At 41.0% G+C, this 22,903-nt stretch overlaps 1 protein-coding gene across 1 annotated transcript in view; it reads right to left on the bottom strand.

The window, feature by feature from the left end:
• The window catches only part of LOC126457935 (lysophospholipid acyltransferase 7), a 142,437-nt gene that overhangs the window by 18,152 nt on the left and 101,382 nt on the right, over positions 1-22,903 (bottom strand). The window contains exon 6 of the mRNA XM_050094645.1: positions 5,035-5,214. Within this exon, the coding sequence (XP_049950602.1) occupies positions 5,035-5,214 (180 nt within the window). The remainder of the gene's footprint in view (positions 1-5,034; positions 5,215-22,903) is intronic.

The following is a 22,903-nucleotide window of genomic DNA, read 5'->3' as shown; positions in this document are numbered from 1 at the left end:
CCCACACACACACTCCATGACTACAGTGAAACTGTGTTGCTGAGACCATAGAGGTGTGTATATTGTAAAATATATTTCCATCCATGGCTTCAACAAAGACAATGTGTATACTAGTCAAAAAACAATTTTTTTCTCAAATGCAAACACAGAAAGAAGCAGACAATTATGTGGCAGTAAACTGAATCAGAGCTTTTAAATGCTGCTTCATTAAAGGAAAGGGTCATCATGTGTTTATGCAGCTGTTTTGTAACAGATTGCACTGGCTGCATTCTCCATACTTTTTATAATGTGTAGCATGTCTGTTTCACAAAACTAGCTGTGATTAATGTGTTGCAGGATACCTGCTCTATCTTGGTTTACAGAAACCAAATCAGTCAACTGTTCACCACACACTGCATGGTACTCTTCAAACTACTAGTAAGGACGATACTGCAGAATCCAGTTTTTAAGATCTGTTTTCAAATTTTGTTGCAACATGTGAGAAACATTGTACTCAAAAAACTCTTTTATGTATTGCAATATGTAATATTGGACCTGGCTGTTTTCAAGATCTTCATAATTGCTGGAAACGAAATGTCCTAAACAGGATTTTCAGACTGTTGGTAGGAGGATCGCTCTGGGCTATCATAATCTTCAACCATTTCAAAGGCAATATATTCAGGTTTTTTTTCTTAAAGAAATCCTCTGCCTCAGTACTGTGGCAGCCTTTTGCCACACAGTTGTCTTAGCAGTTCTGAAAACTCACAACACATTACAGCCGTCTGCTAAGGCAGAGAGTTTCACCCCTCACGCAGAACTTCTGTTCATGGCTGTCAATCTTGCCATGCGATGGGACACTTCACTGCTACGGTCGCTGGCTACCAGTGCCAAACAATAGTGAGGCTTCTGATGGCCGAGATTCACCAGTCTTTGTCTGTCCCTTGTAGTGTCCATTTTGGTTGCTGCCCTGTGCCCATGTTGTGAGGAACTGGCCATGAGGAGATGCACCTGATAATGGTGTTTTTGTGACACTGCAAGTAACCCACACTGTGCTGTCTTTATGCCTGGCACACAATCACTGAGGACATTGTGTTTTCGTGTCGCACTCCTGTGCAGACTATAAATTTCGCTTCATGTGTCTGTGTGTGGATATCATGCGGCGAACACTGGGATGAGATAACAATTTCTCCAACTCAGCTGTTTCTACCATGCCACACCTTGCTAGTGCATTCGCATCTTGAGTGAGTGACTAATTTACATTTTTGAACCTCTCCGTCCAGCACATCTGCCACGCTTCATCCCTCGGGACCTGCACCTATAGTTTTCTTCAGCAGACGCTATCTCCTCTGACTCAGGCATCACCCAGGATGCCACGGTGATAAGCCAGCTCGAGCCAACGTACAGAATGGAAGTCCATGATGTAACCTCATCACCCCCAGCTACCGACTGCTATGAGACACTCTGTTACCACCCTGTGATGCAACTCACCTCTTCCGAAATGCAACATGCCTGGCTCCTCCTTTCCCTCGATCAGTGTGGGGACTGACAATTCTCTCAATTACTGTGCCATCTTCAAAGTCGGACTGAGCCATACATGGTCTCTGACAGTTTTCTTTATAGCACCAGGCTGGCTCACCTCCCAGCCCCAGTATCGACAGCAGTGGCATAGCATGTTGACCTCTCTCTCACCGATGACACCAGCCTTGCCAACAGGGTTCATGAGACATTGGTCTACCTGCCTACGACTGCCACCACCAAGTGCCAACCTCACCCCTACCTGTCGCAGCCAGCTGGCAATCATTTTGGCAGCTACCCTGCCACATGCTCGCCCTCACCGCTCAACGCACCGCGAATGATGTCACCAGCCACATGCATCCCTGCCTGCCCACAGAACAGTGCTCAGCAGCCAGCAGTTTATGACATGCTCGTCCACATCGGCACAAGCACCGACACGGCAACACTGCAAGCAACCTGGCCCAACTTGTCTCCGACTGCCACAGTCCACACAGCCCTAGCCACTGGCACAAAGACCACACCAACACAGCAGCCCCAGCCACCCTACTGATGCGCCTTGGGCCAGGGCTGGGTTCTGCTGGTATCACGAGCACTTCAGCCTGGATGTCATGAAGTGCAGAAAACTTTGCTCTTAGCACCCAAATGCCAACAATTGTCAGGTTATGTGTGCCCAGCTGGTGCTCGGTCTCCCAGTGCCTGTTCGTCTGTGTGCTCATTCTGCCACACCATTCCTCATAGATACTGGCTACAAGTCATCTATCTTACCATGGCAGCTCATATGGAACAATGGCACCACCTCAGCCATTTTCCTGATGGCAGTGATTAATTCCACCATTGCTACATATGGCATTCATCATCACATCTTCAGTTTTGGATTGCAATGGGACCACCCTGGGCTTTCACCATCGCTGATGTCACTCAGTCAATCATTGAAAAAAAAAAACTGCTGTTTTCTTTGTGTATTAAACAAAAACCATCTATTTGCAACAAAAAGGAAACAGCAGCTTTTTTCAAAGCAGTAGCTTTCCTGATAATTTTACTAGGTTAAAATTATTCTGAGTAAACAAAAGTAGTGTATTGGAGCTAACAACAGTAACTAACTAATGTGATATTTATTTTCAAACAATGGAAACTCCAGGTAGGAATATCAACACTGTAGGAAAAGACAGATTGCTACTTACCATAAAGATAACATGCTAAGTTGCAGACAGGCACAATTAAAAGACACTTACACTAAGCTTTTGGCAACACCCTTTGGCAGAAAAAGAGAAACACATGCCATTCATTCACACAAGCAAGCACACCTCACGCGCACGTGACCGCCAACACTGGCAGCCTGGGCCAAAATGCAACTATCACATGTGGTGCAGGCAGCAATCGGGAGGGGGCGGGGAAGGGGGAAGCGGAGAGAAAGGAGAAGAAATAGCAGTGTATGGATGGGGGAAGTGAGTAGTGCTGTTTGGCAGAGTGTGCAGGGACTAGAATGTCAACAGGTGCAGCGTCAGGAGGTTTTGGGGCAGGGAGGTGGGGTAGAGGAAGCAAAAAACAGAGAGGAGCAGGGAAAGATGGGCCAGTGTGTTGGCAGAGGGTGGCAAAGAAATGGGGCACAGGACGAGAATGGGGAAGAGGTGATAGGACAGAGAGAGTGGAAACTGTTGGGTGGAGGGTGTGGGGACAGTATCTGACCATAAGTTGAGGCAGGGATGATTATGGGAGCGGAGAAGGTGTTGTAAGGATAACTCCCATCAGTGCGGTTCAGAGAAGCTTGTGATGGCAGGGCAGATCCACATACCTCAGGCAGTGAAGCAGTCACTGAAATCAAGATTGTTATGTTCAGCTACATGTTGTGCTACAGGGTGGTCTATTTTGCTCTCCACCACAGTTTAACAGTTTCCATTCATCCTGGTGGACAGCTGGTTGGTAGTCATACTAATATAAAAAGCTGTGCAATGACTGCAGCAGAGCTGGGAAATGACATGGCTGCTACCCCTGATGGGGTAGGATAAAGTTATGACAGGGCTGAAATGGGAAGTGCTGAGTGGATGTATTGGGCAGGTCTTGCATCTGTGTCTTCCACAGGGATATGATCCTTGTGGCAAGGGGTTGGGATTGAGAGCGGCATGGGGATGGAAAAGGGTGTTGTGGAGGTTGGTGGGTGACAAAACACCTCTTTAGGAGATGTGGGAAGGATCTCAGGTAGGATGCCTCTCATTTCGGGGCATGATGATACGTAATCAAAGCCCTGGTGAAGGATGCGTTTCACTTGTTCTAGTCTGGGGTAGCACTGAAGGGAGCACTCTTCTATAGCTGGTTCTTGTGGGTGGTGGGAGGATTGGGGGGGTCTGGGGGTAGTGCCTGTCTGTGAGGACCTTGGCGGGACCCTCAGCATTAGGGGCAAGGGTGTTCTTGTCACTGCAGATATGCCCTCCCCATTTGGTCAGGTTGTATTGGATGGATTTTTTAGTGTGGAATGGATGACAGCTGGGAAAATGCAGGTACTGTCTGTGGTAGGTGGGATTCATGTGGACAGAGGTATGGATGGAGTCATCAGAGAGGAGGAGGTCACTGTCTAGGAAGGTGGCATGTTGAGTTGAGGATATCAGGTGAAGCAGATGGGAGAGAAGGTGTTAAGGTTGTGATGTCCATTGGATCACCATGGCCGGTCCACAACATTGATGCCCATCCACTGGAGCTTCAAGCTGTGTAACCAGAGCTGTCACAGCCTGGATCTGCGAGCAAAGTGTCACCAACTCGGCTCAAATCCGCACACAGTAAACACAGTCCCTATTCATACTAAAGACCATGGAAAACTACACTAGACAGACAAACAACGACAATCAACACGCACTACAGAACTCTGCTGTAGACATGGAGGAAACCACAAGAACTGAATCTAATAAATTAGATTAACATGCAGAAATTCAGAAAATGAGCTACCAAAGCATTGAAGTGAGACTAAATAATTCACTACTGATTAGGAACTTGTAATATGTCACAAAATTGGTTTACTTTCTGACGCAAACAAAAGTGCAAGAACTGTATCTATTAAACATTAAATAAACATGTAGAAACTCGAGAAACTTAACTACCAAAGCACACAGATGGAACAATACAATTTGCTCTTAAGCAGGAGCTTGTAAAATGTCACAAAATCAGTTATTTCCCAGTTGCTGCTTGTGTCCCAGTTGACGGCTGCACCTGAGAACAAATGACAATTCCGCCGATGCACTGCCCTTTTATACCTTGTGTATGCTGCCATCTATATATGTGCATATCACTATCCTGTAACTATTGTGAACTTTTGTCGCCTCTGTGTACATGTGACTTCCTTGATAGCTGTCATAGAATGGATATTTGTCAATAGTGATTTAAATATGCAGCTGCCTGTGTGTGAAGTGAATCTGCAATTCAGTGCTTTATTTTATATATTCTATTTTGTATCAATATTGTTTGGCACTTCTAATGCAATCTGTGGCTAGTTCAGCTTCAACAGTCACATATGATGTTTTATGGTAGATATTAGCCACAAATGAAACTTACCGCAGCTTTTTAAATGGTAGTCTTTTGTAGACATAGACAGCCAACCAATACTGTACACAAGAATTCCAGTGCTTCATTGCAGCACGAGTAGTTGGAACAAAGTCACTTAAGAAAGGATCAACATTATGGATTGTTTCAAAATCATAGGATTCTCTCTTTCCATTTCCAGAGTTAACACACCTGCAAAAGATGAGAGCGTTAATAGATACAATGTGTTCAAAACTACCATACTGAGACATGAATTAAAATCTCCTAAGGACTGTGGCTTTGTAGTCAACAACTTGTCGTCATTCAGTGAGAAAACAGAATAGAAGTTGTTATATTTGTTACTTTTGATATGCACTACATCCTTGAGGATCTCCTCACTATGAATCCTCTGAATCTGTGATTCTCCTTACAACTTTAAAGTAGCAATAATCACTGATGGCATAAAATGTATTAAGCAAAGAGAAGTGTTACTGAAAAGGTTACAGAAATCTCTTAAACAAACAAAAACAGTGACAACTGAATTTGGATTCATTACTGAGTGACAAAAATCAAAATGATGTGTGCATACAGGATGTTTCAGCACAGCAGTTACAAACATTCAGGAGAGATTGTGTACACCCAGATGATGGAAAATCACACAGCAATTCCTTCCTGGCATGGCAGTGATAACACAAAACACAAGAAAGGAAGGACACGAAAATGGTGAGAAAACATGTTTATTATGATTACTGCAGCAGAAACCAAGAAATAAGAACAAAAACCAACAACAACTATCATCAAAGAAGGTATTAAAAATTATGACCCTGGTTCGTCATGCAAGACTCACAGCTCCAGAGCGTTCCCTTTCATATGAAGGTCAGATCATTGGCGAATAAAATGGTGGCAGGGAAATGGATATCTGTTGTGCACATCTGTAAATACTGCCGTGCAAAGGGGCACTTGTAGAGCAAAATCATCTTCGTCCAGCAAGTGGATGTGATACGAGTGCATGGAGTTGTCATGCAGGATCTGCCAGACATGGCTGTGGGAAATCCCAACATGATTGGTGGTAGCCCGTGTACTGGGCCCAGGATTGTTCTACACTGGCCCCGGAAGAGTCTCCTCATTAGCTACTGTTGTTACTGTTCACTCATGTAGTTTTCTCCACTCACTTAAAGATTTCCTTTTGGGCAACATCCTGTGTAACCATGTGAAGAAGATGTGGCAGGGAGTTTTCCTTGTGGGGTAACACTGAGCATAAAGCCACTATGTGCTTTGCCCAGTACAACCAGCATCCCCATATGCCAAACGCCTATCAGTGGAGCTCTTAAATCAGGTAACATGCCATCCTACTTCCAATTTGATGGCAGGCGAAAATAAAGCTCCACAACGAGCATGGCCTCAACAATCGCACACATTCTGCGTCATCTGATGTGGTGTACGTAGTACCTTTTCTCACGTACAAGCTGCCCCAACAGTTTAGTTGTACTAAGCTTAATAAACATGTTTTCTCACTGTGTTTGTATCCTTCCTTTCTTGTGTTTTGTGGTGTCACTACCACACCAGGAAAGAATTTTTGACCATTCATTGCTGTGTGATTTTCCATCATCTAAGTGTACTCTATCTCTCCTGAATGTTTGTAACCACAGTGCTGAAAGGCCCCGTATATTGTAGACAGAGTGTATCATTAGGTTCTATTTTGAATCCACTGTTGTTTCTGATGCATATAAATGATCTTCCATTTGAACTGTGAGAAGGTGAAGATTCTGTCCTTTTTGAATGTGATACAAGTATAAGAATAAAAAGTAGTGCTAGTCCTGGAAAGGCAGCCAATGAAATATCTAGAAATATCAACATGTGGTTCAAATCAAATAGATTACCATTAAATTTTGACAACAAATACAAATGATTTAGTGCTTCCCATAAAAATCTAGAAGCTATTAAAATAATCTACTCAATCAATGAAATACAATAAGAAGTAAGTGTTATGTTTCTGGAACTACAGATAGATTGAATCCATAATTGGAAAAAATGACAGCCTAGAGTTAAAGAAAGCATGTCAGTTCAGTAACATTTGCAAAAAGCATGATCGCTACACATATGATTTTAAAAATAAATAAATAAATAAATCAATGGATCTCCATTCACTGACAAGATATACACTCCTGGAAATTGAAATAAGAACACCGTGAATTCATTGTCCCAGGAAGGGGAAACTTTATTGACACATTCCTGGGGTCAGATACATCACATGATCACACTGACAGAACCACAGGCACATAGACACAGGCAACAGAGCATGCACAATGTCGGCACTAGTACAGTGTATATCCACCTTTCGCAGAAATGCAGGCTGCTATTCTCCCATGGAGACGATCGTAGAGATGCTGGATGTAGTCCTGTGGAACGGCTTGCCATGCCATTTCCACCTGGTGCCTCAGTTGGACCAGCGTTCGTGCTGGACGTGCAGACCGCGTGAGACGACGCTTCATCCAGTCCCAAACATGCTCAATGGGGGACAGATCCGGAGATCTTGCTGGCCAGGGTAGTTGACTTACACCTTCTAGAGCACGTTGGGTGGCACGGGATACATGCGGACGTGCATTGTCCTGTTGGAACAGCAAGTTCCCTTGCCGGTCTAGGAATGGTAGAACGATGGGTTCGATGACGGTTTGGATGTACCGTGCACTATTCAGTGTCCCCTCGACGATCACCAGTGGTGTACGGCCAGTGTAGGAGATCGCTCCCCACACCATGATGCCGGGTGTTGGCCCTGTGTGCCTCGGTCATATGCAGTCCTGATTGTGGCGCTCACCTGCACGGCGCCAAACACGCATACGACCATCATTGGCACCAAGGCAGAAGCGACTCTCATCGCTGAAGACGACACGTCTCCATTCGTCCCTCCATTCACGCCTGTCGCGACACCACTGGAGGCGGGCTGCACGATGTTGGGGCGTGAGCGGAAGACGGCCTAACGGTGTGCGGGACTGTAGCCCAGCTTCATGGAGACGGTTGCGAATGGTCCTCGCCGATACCCCAGGAGCAACAGTGTCCCTAATTTGCTGGGAAGTGGCGGTGTGGTCCCCTACGGCACTGCGTAGGATCCTACGGTCTTGGCGTGCATCCGTGCGTCGCTGCGGTCCGGTCCCAGGTCGACGGGCACGGGCACCTTCCGCCGACCACTGGCGACAACATTGATGTACTGTGGAGACCTCACGCCCCACGTGTTGAGCAATTCGGCAGTACGTCCACCCGGCCTCCCGCATGCCCACTATACGCCCTCGCTCAAAGTCCGTCAACTGCACATACGGTTCACGTCCACGCTGTCGCGGCATGCTACCAGTGTTAAAGACTGCGATGGAGCTCCGTATGCCACGGCAAACTGGCTGACACTGACGGCGGCGGTGCACAAATGCTGCGCAGCTAGCACCATTCGACGGCCAACACCGCGGTTCCTGGTGTGTCCGCTGTGCCGTGCGTGTGATCATTGCTTGTACAGCCCTCTCGCAGTGTCCGGAGCAAGTATGGTGGGTCTGACACACCGGTGTCAATGTGTTCTTTTTTCCATTTCCAGGAGTGTAGAATAAATTTTTGTAGAAACTATATACAGGGATAATATTTTCAGCAAACAGAATTTTGTTGGAAGAATTATAACTGGTGGATTCCTTGAATGTCCTAAAGAGAACCTTTCAGAACTTGGTATTTTGGTAAGTGTAACGTTTTTTGTCTTCACCATATATAGTGTAATCCATGAATATAACACTAAAGACCAAAAATAGCTTCTACGAAGACCTCAAAACGATTAATTTGGAATAGAAAAGAGTAAGATACATGAGTATACATGTATTCAAAACCCTGGCAGCACGTGAGAAATGTCTTGGAGTTCAAGACTGAATTTTCTGTATGACAATTCCTTCTGCTTCAGTGAAGACATCTCTTAAAATTTATGTATTTTATTACAATATAATTAATTTTATCCCTGTAATACAGCAACATTTCATTATGTTAAAATCAGACAAGGGAAACTCCAGGCTGGATGTCAGAGCTGCTGGAGTTGGTAGTCATGCATGCACAAGATAAGCTTGCTTGTGTGAATGAATGGTGTGCTATTTCTCTTTCTTTTTCTGATGAAAGCTGTGGCCAAAAGTTTATATGTAAGTGTCTTTTAATTGTGCCTGTCTGCAACTTAATGTGTCAGTTCTTTGGTAAATAGCAATCTACTTTTTCCTACAATGTTATTTCACTATGTTAAGTTGTTTAATTGTACTGCACTTAAATAAAATTTATGGTATTGGCTTTTCTCCATATCTCAGAGGTCCCTCTTTATAGCTTTCATGAAATAGCTGATGCAATCTGATGTGCCTTTCCACCCTACTATTTTTAGTAAAGTATTTTATTTAATGAAATCTCAAATATTTTCATTTTTTCCCTCCTCTTAATCTTAACAATGATGCTGTGCTCTACTTTTTGTGTGCCTTTATTCTTGATGTACATTCTGAACAACGGTCGAGGTCCTTAATTTGTTTTCATTATATGGGCTGTAGCGAAGCGGGGGTCAAGCTGGGGCCTGGTGCCAAAATCAAGGTGCTTGCCAACACCTGCTGGCTCAGCATTTACACGATGCCAGCAGCTCTACATCTATGGCCCAGACACTGGATCTTGAGTACAATTGGTCTTTTGAGACACTTTGGTGGTGCTGTGCAGGCCACATACATGATCTAATCTGCAACAAGATCTGCTTGTCATGTAAAAAACTGGGCTGTCAGGCCACGCTGGGCGTACTGCAATACCTGGGCTTCGAATTGAGATCTCTTGCATGCTGGTTGCTGCTGCGTAGCTGCCAATATTCTTCCACCATCTTGACAGTACTGCCGGCTGGAAATCCAGCCACAGCCTGAATGGCCAGCAGTTGAGCTAATGCCCTCTCAACTCTGAGTCTCTGGGGTCTAACAGCACCATCAACTGCTCTTCAGACACTGGTCCTGGGTGTGACCCTGGGCCACTGCCAATAACCACTCGTTCCAACCGCAGTTACAAGAGCAGGGTTGTGACCTAGTGACACAGCATCGATGCTGTCTGTTGCACTGCTCCCTACCACATTCAAACTTCTGACCTTCCAGACTCTGACTTGTAGTATGTTAGTCTTTTGTCAGTTATTCAGTCTTTTTCTCATGGTTACCTCCCCATAACTCAACAAGGAATGCCAGACTGCCCCTACGAAGACAAACTGTGCTAGTAAACAGGAATATGGATTTATCGGTGCTTAAATTTGGAACATGAAATGTGCGTAGACTGATGCAAACAGGAGCGATGAATAGTGTTGCAGAAGAGGTGCTAAGGTATGGAATGGGAGTTGTTGCACTACAGGAAATTAGGTGGAAGGGAAGAGTAGAGATTTATAAGCAGAAATTCTCCCTGTACTATTCAGGAAAAGTAAGTGACAAGGGGAGTATGGAGTTGGGTTTATAGTCTCCAAGGACATGTGTAGCATCCCACATAGAATATGTACTCTGCGTATGAAAGGCAAATTTCACAATGTGACCTTTGTGAATGCATATGTACCCATGGAAGAATCACATGAAGATACTGTGGACATCTTCTATGATCAACTACAAGAGGTTTGTGACAGAATACCCAGATATGATTCCAAAATAGTTCTTGGTGACTATAATGCCAAAGTGGGAAACGAAGAGTCTTTCAGAAATGTGTTTGGTAAGAAAAGTCTGCATAATATAACTAATAATAGTAGTGTAAGGGCTGCCCATTTCTCTTCTGCAAACAAGCTGAAGGCAGTAAGTATCTGTTTTCCAAGGAAAAATATCTACAAAGGGACATAGAAAACACCAGGAACAAATGAAGCAAACCAATAGACCATACATTGGTATAAAAGAGGTGGGCATCCGATATGGAAAATGTGTGCACTTTCTGAGGAGCTAATTCTGATTCTGGCCATCACCTAGTAGGAGACAAAATGAGACAGAAACTTGCCATGGCTGCCAAAGGATGTGGTACCAGAATAAAGAAATGGAATATAGAACAACTGAGAGATAGGGCTACTGTTCAGGATTACCAGCACAGATTGAGACAGGAGTTAGACACAAAAGATGATGGAGACGATATAGACAAAGAATGGAACTCTATTAAAGATCCATTAGGACAACAGCACATGAAATACTGGGGGAAACAAGGAGACTTAGGAACGAAGACTGATATGGTGATGAATGTAGACAAGCAGTGAACCAGAAAAAGGATGCAGGATACAGGATCAAATCAGCAATTATATAATGAAAAGAGAATACAGGTAGCAAGCATTGTAGGAGCAAAAAAGGGAAGCCATGAAGAGAAAGAAAGAGGAGATGAAAGAACACTACCAGAAGAATGGAAGCAGAAAATTCTACAAGAAAATTAATGAAGGAACTCAACAATATAGACCAAAAATAATAGCTCCTAAGGACAAAGAGGGAAATTCACTGACAGACAAACCAGATGTTCTGAGTAGATGGAGAGAATATTTCAAGGAGGGCAACCCCATCAGAAATGAGTTGCCACTCTATTATACTGCAGATCCAGAAATAGAGGAACCAAAATTAGAGGAAGTATGGAAGGTAGTGTATTGTCTAAAAAATTACAAAGCACCAGCAACTGATGAAATAACTGCAGAACTTCTAAAAAATGGGGAATCAGAGCTTCATAAGCAGATTCACAAACTTATTAAGTTGATATGGAATCAGGAAAGAATCCCAGAAGAATGGACCTTAGGTGTAAGTCAACCAATACACAAGAAAGGAAACAAGACCTGCCGCTCAAATTACCCCGCCGAATGTAAACTATAAAATCTTCTCTAGTATTATCTACAACAGGTTAGCACCATATGCAGAAGAGATTCTGGTGGAGTATCAGTGTGGATTTCAACGTAATGAGCCAATAGACCATATATTTGTGTTAAGGCAAATACATGAAAAGGCATATGAGTATAACACTGAGCTTCATAACTTCTATGTAAACTTCAAGCAGGTCTTTGAAAGTCTCGATAGAGCACAAATGATAATGATTTGCTGCTCCTTGGTATATCATCGAAGTATGTCTCATTTATTCAAGCAACATTGGCCGTTTCCAAGACTGCAATGTGAGTGGATGGAGAACTGAGCAAGTGGTTTTGTATTAGTAAAGGAGTCAGACAGGAGGGCACACACTCTACAATACTTTTCAACCTGACTCTCAAAGCAGCCATGTGGAAGCTTCAGATACCTGGCTACATAGGCACAATGTCGACTCAGATATGACATATGCTGATGATGTAGCAATTATTAGTACAAGGAGGGTATCAATAGAGAGGACAATATGTGAGCTGAAAGAAGCCACAGAACCTAGAGGCCTTTCTATAAATGAAACAAAGACTAAGTACATGAATGTCACCAGGAAGGAAAATAATAACTTGGATAGGCTTTCAGCAGGTGGTTTCAATTTTGAACATGTGCAGAACTTTGACTATTTGGCCCCTAATATTAACAGAACAAATTCAATGTCAATTGGAATAAAACTGTGCATCCTAAGTGGTAATAAATGCCTCCAAACGTTTAAGAAATTGTTGGCCTCTAGGTTATTAAAGGTCATGACCAGGCCAGTTGTAACCTACAGATGCGAAGCATGGATGCTAATGAGTGTTGATGAGCAGCAGCTCAGTATATTTGAATGTAGAGTGCTGTGCAAGATCTATGTGGCAGTTCAAGATAACAATGGTTTCTGGAGATCTAGAACAAATGCTGAGCTGGACCACCTCATACAAGGTGCTGACATCATAAGAATTATAAAAAGCAGAAGAGTAGCCTGGCTTCGACATGTTCTCAGGAAGGATATTGGAAGAACAACTAATAAGGTTTTTGAATGGAGGCCGACCATAAAAAGACAGAGAGGAAGGCCATGAAAATGGTGGATAGATGATGTGGAATAAGATATAAAATCTCTGAGTCCTCCGAGGATGGTGGAGAACCACGCCAGACAGGGCAGAATGGAGCAAAATTGTTGATGAGGCTAAAACCCACACAGGATTGTCATGCCACAAGAAGAAGAAGGCTGAAGTTTGAGACGCTTCTGGAAGAATCAGTGTGCAAAGAAGTGGTATACTGGAATAATGAGATGTGTTTGAAATTCTCCGAGACTACAGGTACTGCAATAATGAATACCACAGTAAACAGTCCAGCTGAAGAGGAATGGACATCTCTAAAATGGACAATCACAGAAGTTGGACAGACAAACACAGGTACAAGCAAGGTAATTGCGAAGAAACCTTGGGTAACAGGAAAACTTTGACTGATCAGCAAAAGAAGTAAGTACAAAAATGTTCAGAGAAATTCAAGAATACAGAAGTACAAGGCATTTAGGAATGAAATAAATGGCAAGAGCAGGGAAGGCAAGTTGAAATTGCTACAGGAAAAAAAAATGAGGAAATTGAGTAAGAAATCATTGTCAGAAGGAGTGACCCAGTATATAGAAAAATCAAAACAACTTTCAGTGAAATTAAGAGGAAGGGCATCAACGTCAAGAGTGAAACAAGAATTCGAGAGAGAGAGAGAGAGAGAGAGAGAGAGAGAGAGAGTGCAGATAGGTGAAAAGAATACAATGACGGCATCTACGAGGTGCAAGTGCTTGTCTGACGCTGTGATTGAGGAAGAAAGTGGAGTTAATACAGAATACTGGGGATCCAGTATTAGAGTCAAGAGTTTACCAGATTCTGGAAGTCCTTTGATCAAACAAGACAGGAGGAATAGATTGGAATTTGTAAAATCATTGAGGGAAGTGGCAACCAAATGCCTGTTCAAGTATGTGTGTAGACTCTATGAGCCCGGAGAAAGACTACTAGACTGCCAGAAAAATATCTTCCACACAATGCTGAAGATAGCAAAGGCAGATCAGTGAAGGACCTACTAAACAATCAGCTTAACAGCTCATACATCCAAGCTGGTGACAAGAATAATATACAGAGTGATTATAATTAAAGTTAAACTTTCACACCACTGTAGAAATAACACCAGTGGCCAGAATGATGTCAAACTGCAACGGAGTATTAGCAGAGAAGGGAGAAAACATATGGCAGAAGAAAAATAAATACTTACAAAACGCAACAATAGACAGCACTGTAAGCATCATAATTCAATAGTGGTCAACTATAAATGACAAATGAATCATACAAAAACTTCTAAGGTGAAGGTTTGATGTTAAACAAACTGTACTACTCAGTGTGCATGGGCGTACAGGCATGATACTGTTAAGTTACATAAGCCCATCCACCACGGCAAGATCATATCACATCGGACGGGAAAAATTGGTTTTTAATTGTCCTGAGGCCACAAACTGCATAAAAAGCATCAATCACATTGGTTTTTAATTGTCCTGAGGACAAAAACTGCATAAAAAGCATCACTCAAAATCAAACCGGATTATTAATTTTTGTTTGATTGGCACCAAATATGTTCAATGTGCTGTCCAAAACAACAAGTTGAAATCGAGAAACAATATGTTCCACAAATGATCAAAGTGTTTCCGGGGCTACGTTCAGAATGTGTTGTGCAATGCGTGCCTTCAATGGAGCTAAGTTTACAATCAGAACACTGAACACAAAATCTTTCAGATAGCCCCACAGCCAGAAGTAACATGGATTAAGATCAGGTGACCAGGACAGCCAGACGTAGGGAAATGGTGGCTGATAATTCTAGCATATCCCAAATTGCACTTCAGCTGCTGTTTAACTGGATTTGCAAAGTGCAGAGGTATGCCATCTTGAATAAAAATGATCACATCTACACATCCACACTGTTGGAGAGATGGAATAATGAGGTTGCCCAAAAGACACTCATAGCGCTTACCAGTGACAGTACAGGTAACAGAACCGGAAGCACCTGTCTCTTTGAAAAAATATGGCCCTATGATAAGCGATGCCATAAACCCGCAACATATAGTGGCCATTTCAAGATGAAGTTGTATTGGTTGATTGAGTGTGGATTTTACATCGCCCGTTTTCAACAACTCTGTGTATTGAAATATCCTGTCAGATGGAATTGGGCTTCATCTGTCGACAAAATCTTCCACAGCTAATCATCGTCCCCTTCCATGCGAGCAAGAAATTCTAAAGCAAAGTTCTTTCTTGCCTACAGGTCAACAGGAAGCAACTAGTGCACACGGGTAATTTTGAATGGCTAGCAGAGAAGGATGTTTAGTAGGATTTTACGCACCGTGCTCCTGGGTATGTCGAATTTTCGGGCAATTCTCCATGCACTACACGTTTGTACACCAACACTTGTCTCCTCCTGCATTGCCGTGGCCACTGCTTCCTCTGATGTCGAATCAATTCGTTTCCTCCCTTTACCAGGTTGCGCACCAAAAGGACTCGTCTTTTTGAATTTCTGAAACATTTTCTCCATACCCACGAAGTCTGCACAGTCATCATTCTTGCAATACAGCTTTAGAAGCAGAGCGTGAGCCTGCATTGAGACAGTCATGGTGAATGTCACAGATGCGAAAGGAGGAAAACCATGTATCCGGCATGTTTATACCAACTTTAATGGGTCATGCACATGACAGAGGTTTTCATTTACATATTCTGACACATAAAGCACCATGTATTGATCAATTTTCACCCTATTTTTTTTCTTCTGCCATACGTTTTCCCCCTTCTCTGATAATATTCCATTGCAATTTGATGTCATTCTGACCAGTGGTGTTATTTCTACAGTGTTTTGAAAGTTTAATAACTTTAATTATAATCACCCTGTATACATGTGACATACATAATGTTGGAGATATAAGAAGAATATATTGTGTGTGTGTGTGTGTGTGTGTGTGTGTGTGTGTATGTGTGTGTGTGTGTGTGTGTGTAAGGGGGGGGGGGGGGGGGGGTAGCGCATGCATAGCAAAGTGTACTACACAGAGGGTAACAGGTCTCTTTGACAGTGGTCTGCATACTCTGTGCTGTTGTCTTGGCAACATACTCGTATGCGCTAACTCTACATAATAATGAATGTTAAAATAGAACTTGCCTTATTCTTGTAATTCTGTGTTCAGAATTGCTTATTTTGCTGTGCTAGTTCAGACAGTTTATGAGCCCAGTGTAGGCATTTCAAATAAGTGTTCTAATATACAGAAAAAAAGAATCATCAAAATAGTCTTGAACAAAAAGGTGTGTAGTGAAAGTTATCAGGATGAGCAAGCTGCACAGCAATTTGTGTAATTCAGTATTACCCATATTACTAATGAAGGTAACTGTGACAAATGAGGGCAGCATAAATAGCACAAATAGAGTCAGTTGTGGGTCACAAGAACTATGCTATGTGGAAATCTGCTGTGGAAGCAATCTTACTCGGGGCATAATGAATTCTACAGTGAAACCCACTGAGCAAAATTACGCAATTAAGGAACTGAAGACAAGATCAAAGTTGATATTATTGATTGATCCAGAGAACTATATACACACAGAGAAAATAATCTTATGCAAACCATATTCTTTCCAACAGGAGTGCAATGGAACAGTAGAACAACCATAGACATTTTTGTTCATTCCTCATTACTAGAAGGGCATTCTGTTAGCAAAAAGGTGAACGGCCTTTCAGATCATGATGCACAAATTTTAACTCTAAAATATTTTTGTGCTGCAACACGTTATATATAGTTATCAACTGTTTACGAAAGCTGATCCAGTTGCTGTAGAGACCTTTGTAAACCTTATCAAGGAACAAGAGTGGTTCAGGAGCATCAGTGTGTATTCTTAGAGGTGAAACAGCTCTTTATGATGTTAGTAATAAAACACTATTAGCTATTTGTACAGTGGATGGTTGCAAGTTAAAATGTCAACTTGCTGGGAAAGTTGATCTTAACATAATTGTAAACACAGAATCAAAGTGATTATGGCACAAGATGTCTACTATGTAAAAGACATTTAACAATTTGTTATTTTTGAGTGAAATAGTGGAGAAGGGCAACAGAGACATCTTCAACAGAAATGAAGGAAAAATGGTTAACCAATATGGAGAAATTATAGCAACAGTAATTGATAAAACACAGATTAAGATGTAAACCATTTTGTGTACTCTGCAAAGGGTATCTTACGGCATAAAAGATTTGGGCACCTAAACAGAAAGCCCTGGAAGTCTTGAAGATAATACGTATGGATATTCACCAAGTGATAGAGTGGGAGTCTATAGGAGGAAGCCATAAGTTTCTTACCTTTACAGACAAATACTCAAGATATAATCATGTTTATTCTTTAAGTTCTAAAGATCACATGAGTGGTATTTTTGAGAACTTTCACTAATATGATAATGAGATGTGTATGCCAATCAAAAATTCAGTGAACTTGTGAAGGAAGTAGGAATAAGACAGAAACCACCATCAGGTAGAGTCCATCCTATGTGTTTCAGAGAGGGCAAAATGTATTGTTGGTATTGTTGAAAAGGCAAGAAGTATGTTAACTGATTCTGTGTTACCTCACTGCTTTTGGACAAAGGCATTGTCGACAGGTGTGTACTTGATCAATCGATCAGCAGTAAAAAATAGAGCCTTCTAGGAAGTATAGACAGAGAAGAAGGCACATATAAGCACCCTAAAAGTTTTTGGATTTGAGGCTATAGTGTAGATTTTGATGAAGGGAAAATGGGACCCAAACTCTAAGAAACACATTTTTGTACACTACTGTGAAGGTTCAAAGGGTTAACGATTCAATAAATCTTATAAATAAGATAATACCAGTAAAGACATGTATTCCTTGAGAACTACAAAAATGAAATGAAAGAGAATCATTAAGGGCAAACAGTCACTTCATTTATGCCACAGGAAAAGAAACAAAAACTGAAAAAGAGGAGGCAGAAGAATAAGAAGATGGTAAGGAATATAACAGATTTGTCCTATGAAGGTTTAGAATATGAAGAACAGGAAGAAAATATTTTAAGACTTCTTCTCATGGAACTTAAACAAAAAATACCTTTGCTATGAAATGCATGTATTCCAATATGTTAATGGCGAACACACAACAATTGAAGAGGCTATAAGTGGTCTGAATTCTTAACAATGAAGACAAGCTGTGGAAAGAAATTTAGAATCATTTTCTCAAAATGAAACTTTCAAATGGGTTAAAATGCTAGAAAGGAAAAAAGCCATTCAAGTCACGATACATAAAAACATAAAAAAATCCTGAGAGAGCTTCACCAACACGAAAACCAAGACTTGCAGTCAAGGGACATTCACAAAAAGAAGGGGCAGACTACACAGAAATGTTTTTACTAGTGGTAAAATATAAAGATTAGATTAGATTCAGTTTTTGTTCCATAGACCCAAAAAATGAGATGATTCTTGTGGGTTTGGAACACGTCAGAAAGTATAACGTAAAAACAGAAAACTTTTGAATATTATACCTGATCATTTGTCAGGAGACTGTCGAACTGGGTGAATACAATATGGTAAACTGGAACAGCTAATATTTATAGAATTAATGTGCTGTCAGAATTAAATATTGTTATGCACTATTAATAAATTTATCATACACAAAATACCTAATCTTGTCTGTTCTAACCAAGTGCTGTCAAAACTGAAATCTAACAGACATTTTCACTTAAGCTTGCTTAACAGCCTCTATTAAGATACTCATCTATAGGGTAGAAGGAGTTGCCCATCGAAAAGTCTTTCAAACTCTATTTAAACAGTGCTTTATCTGAAGCCAAGTTTTTAATGGTTGGTGGCAATTTATTGACGTCTTTATGTAGATTGTTCTTATTCCTAGTATTGAACTATTGGTTTGAAATACAGATAAATTACTTGCAACAAATTTTATTACGGAATAAATATACTGAGAAGCAGTGGTTAGAATGCGAAGTTCCTTGAACAAGTTTCTACATGATGTTCTTGAATTTACACCACAAATGATTCTTATCACATGCTCACTGCAAATACAGACCTGTTTAGGCACTTAAGCAATTCTGTGGTATGCCATCCCCAACTGAATTTATTGTAATCCAGAAACTTAACACTGTCAACGTCTTCGATCTGCACGTCTTTGTAAGTTATACACATGCTGGAAGGAAATCTCTTACAGGTTCTGAACTGCATATAGTGGGTCTTCTCAAAGTTTAATCACAGTGAATTACCTTTAAACCACTTATTAATGTCAGTTAAAATTTGATTAGTAGCTATTTCTAAATCTGTACTTGACTTGCTACTCATTGCAATGTTTGTGTCATCTACAAACAAAACAAACTTAGCATCTGGCAATGTAACAGATAAGAGGTCATTAATGTACACAAGAAAAAGCAATGGACCCAAGATGGAACCTTGGGGAACACCACATGTAATTAATTCGCAGTCAGATGAAGACTGACTGCTTACTGCATGAGTATTTCACAATGACACCATTTGTTTCCAGTTAGATATATAAGACTCAAACCATTTCACAGCATTGCCGGTGACACCATAATATTCTAATTTACTTAAGAGAATGCCATGGTTCACACAGTCAAAGGCTTTTGACATGTCACAGAAAATGCCAATAGCCTCTAATTTATTATCTAATGAATTGAGTACATTCTCACTGCAAGTGTAAACAGCTTTCTCTATATCAGAACCCTTAAGAAATCCTAACTGTGACTACACTGAACTTAATACACCTCTCTGAAAATGTTCTGCATACTCCATGTTGTTGTCTGGGCAACATACTCTTATGCACTAATTCTACGTAAGTATGAATGTTAAAATACAGCTTGCTTTATTACTGCAACTTTATGTTCAGCACTACTTTATTCACTGTGCTATATCCAAAACAGAAGAATGGGAAAGAAAACTGAGGATCTGTTAGATGACGATCAGTTTGGCTTTTGGGATGGTAAGGGCACCAGAGAGGCAATTCCACTGTTGCGATTAATGATGGAAGCACGACTTACAAAAGATGAAGACATGTTCCTAGAATTTGACAATTCAGAAAAAGCATTTCACAATGTAAAATTATGCAGGTTGTTTAAAAAAATTGGTGTAATAAGCTATAGGGAATGATGAGAAATCTCTGCTACTATATAAAGACAAGTTAGTGTTTAAAGTTGTAATCCAAAATTTCGAAACATTCTTGAGCGATTTAGTTCATATTTCTACACGTTACTCTAATAAAGGCTCAAAGGGACATATATGTTATTTATTTTTATAACATATATGATACGTAACTATACATGTACCATATAAAGCAGAAATGTTGGTAGCAAAAAAATCAAAAAATTCATGACTGATTTACTTCAAACGTTTCCATGATATTGTAATAAATGTTTGGACGGGCATAGGCTATATACTTTTTTAATATTTATGGTAGACAAACATATAAATAAAATCTACATTACTATATAAAGACAAATCATTCTTTAAGGTTGTTACTGAAAATCTTGAAAAGGTCTTGACCAATTTACTTCAAATTTTTACACAAAACTCTAATAAATGTTGGATGGAAATAGGCTACATATTTTTCAATATATTATTCTTTACTATCAAAATACTGCTACGGAATTCGAATTGTCTGAAACTTTGTAATCCTACCAATTTTCAGATTAAAACCAGGCAAAATACAAACAACTATCCTCACAGATCCAGCAACAGGAGATGTCTCTTATACTCTGTATACCAACAATCCCAACTGATTTACCCATTCATTTTAAGCGAATTTCATTCCCATAACTTTAAGTGGATTTCATTCCCATCAAGGATTCACTGACAATAACAATAAAGATGGCTCAAGGTCAGAAAGAAGGGGGCAATAAATGGACAGAGCGAGGGGGAGGAAATGGACATAGAGATGAGGAAGGAGGGAATGGACAGAGAGGGGAGGGTGAGGAGGTGGAGAGGAACAGAGAGGGGAGGCAGGGGGGGGGGAGGAGATTGTCAGAGAGAGAGAGGGATGTGGTGATGGATAGAGAGAGGAGGGCAGGGAGGAGGAGGTGATGGACAGAGAGTGGTGTGGGGGGGGGGGGGGTGGAAGAGGAGGAGGAGGAGACTGACAAAGAGAGTGGGGAGGGGGAAATGGATACAGAGAGAGGGAAAGGAAAGTACAGAGTATATCTAATTCCCTTATGTAAATAGCAACTGCAAAGCATTGCTGGTTTGCTAGTATACGATATGTACAAGTACCAAGAGGAAACACTAAGAATAGTAAAAGAGAGCTGCTTGGACTAAAAAAGATGGGGATTTAGTGTTTCATTTCTATTGTTCAATCTAGGCATTGAGAAAGCAATGATGGAAATAAAAGAAAGGTTCAAGAGTGAGATAAGTTCAGGTTGAAAAGGTGACATTGCTATCCTGTATAAAAGTGGAGACATACAGGATGTGCTGAATGGAATGGACAGTCTAACTGAACAGCTTAGTGAGTACAGCTAATGGATTAAGAGTAAATCAAAGAAAGATAAAAGTATGAGGAGTAGCAGAAATGAAATTAGTGATAAATTATACATCAAAATTGGGGACAAAAAAGTACATGAAGTTAAGGAATTCTGCTACCTTGGAAGCAAAATAAAACATGACAGATGAAGCAAGGAGAACATAATAAGAAAATTACCAAAGGCAAAGAGGGCATTCCTGTTTGTCATTACCAGCATTAAGCTGAGGAGGAAATTTCTGAGAATGATGTTGCAGAGCTCAGCAACGTATGGTGGTGAATCATGGACTAAAGCTAGAAAAGAAGGGAACTAAAGTGCTTGAGATATGGTGCTAGGATGCTGAAAATTATATGGACTGATAAGATACGGAATTCCGGAGGTTCTGCACAGAACTGGCAAAGAAAGGAACATATGGAAGACACTGACAAGAAGAAGGGGTAGGATGGTAAGCCATCACGAAGCAACTTCCACGGCATAACAGGGAGCTGCAGAGGGTAGGGGAAGAGCTGTAGAGGAAGGCAGAGATTGGAATACATCCAACAAATAATTGAGGCTGTAGAGTACAAGTGTTCTTCTAAGATGAAGAGGTTGCCACAAGAGATGAATTTATGGTGAACAGCATCAAACCAGGCACAAGATTGCTGATGTAAAAAATAGTATATGGATGGTCACATTTTCCCGAGTCTGGAAGAACTGCATATCTGAAAAGGGTGGATATAGGGTTGCAGCACATCATCTCTACAGCTCTGTATACTGACAGTATTCCTCCATGCAACATGATGACTCTCCATACCATGGTACCACCACCAAATTGGTCATCTTCCATAATGACGGTTGTATCAACTGCTCCTTTCCTTCTAGATAAATGAGCAACCAGATCGATTCTGAAAACTGCAATCCACCTGTGAAGAGCATGTACCATGATTTATTCATTTTTCACTCTTAATTCTGCTGGTTCCATGTGTGGGTGAGGCATACTCTGACAGATATTTCTCTGGAAGATAGTCTGTACTGAGCCTCTGATACATATTTTTCTTGAAATTGCAGTTCCCAGTGCTACTGTATGCTCTGTATATGACTGTCATACAAACATAAATCAAGTACTGGAAAAGTGTTTTCATCACGGCATGCATTTGTTTTGTCCAGCTTCTGCAAATTTATAAATACTTTGGTGTCCTCTTTATGTGTGCTCTATAATCTTTTTCTAAATTATACAGAAATTTGATTTTTGGTAATATGTACCTTTAACCCTAATTTATTATTCCTTAAGATGGCATGGCTAAGTATCAGACTGGTAGCCAAAGGTTCTGTGCTCAATTCCCAGTTAGTAATGGATTTTTTTTCTGCTACTCACTACACATCTTTGTACAAACAAAACACGCAGAGTTGTCGCATGATTAAAAGTTCATATAAAACTGCAAATTTCCAGTAACTGCCTGTTACTGCACACTACCTTTAAGAAATATGCAACAAACGATTTGGTTTGTGTTAGTTTCATTGTTCACTACGAT

Source organism: Schistocerca serialis, chromosome 2 (genome assembly GCF_023864345.2).
Source record: "Schistocerca serialis cubense isolate TAMUIC-IGC-003099 chromosome 2, iqSchSeri2.2, whole genome shotgun sequence".
NCBI lineage: Eukaryota > Metazoa > Arthropoda > Insecta > Orthoptera > Acrididae > Schistocerca > Schistocerca serialis.
This window is presented reverse-complemented; position numbering and strand designations above follow the sequence as displayed.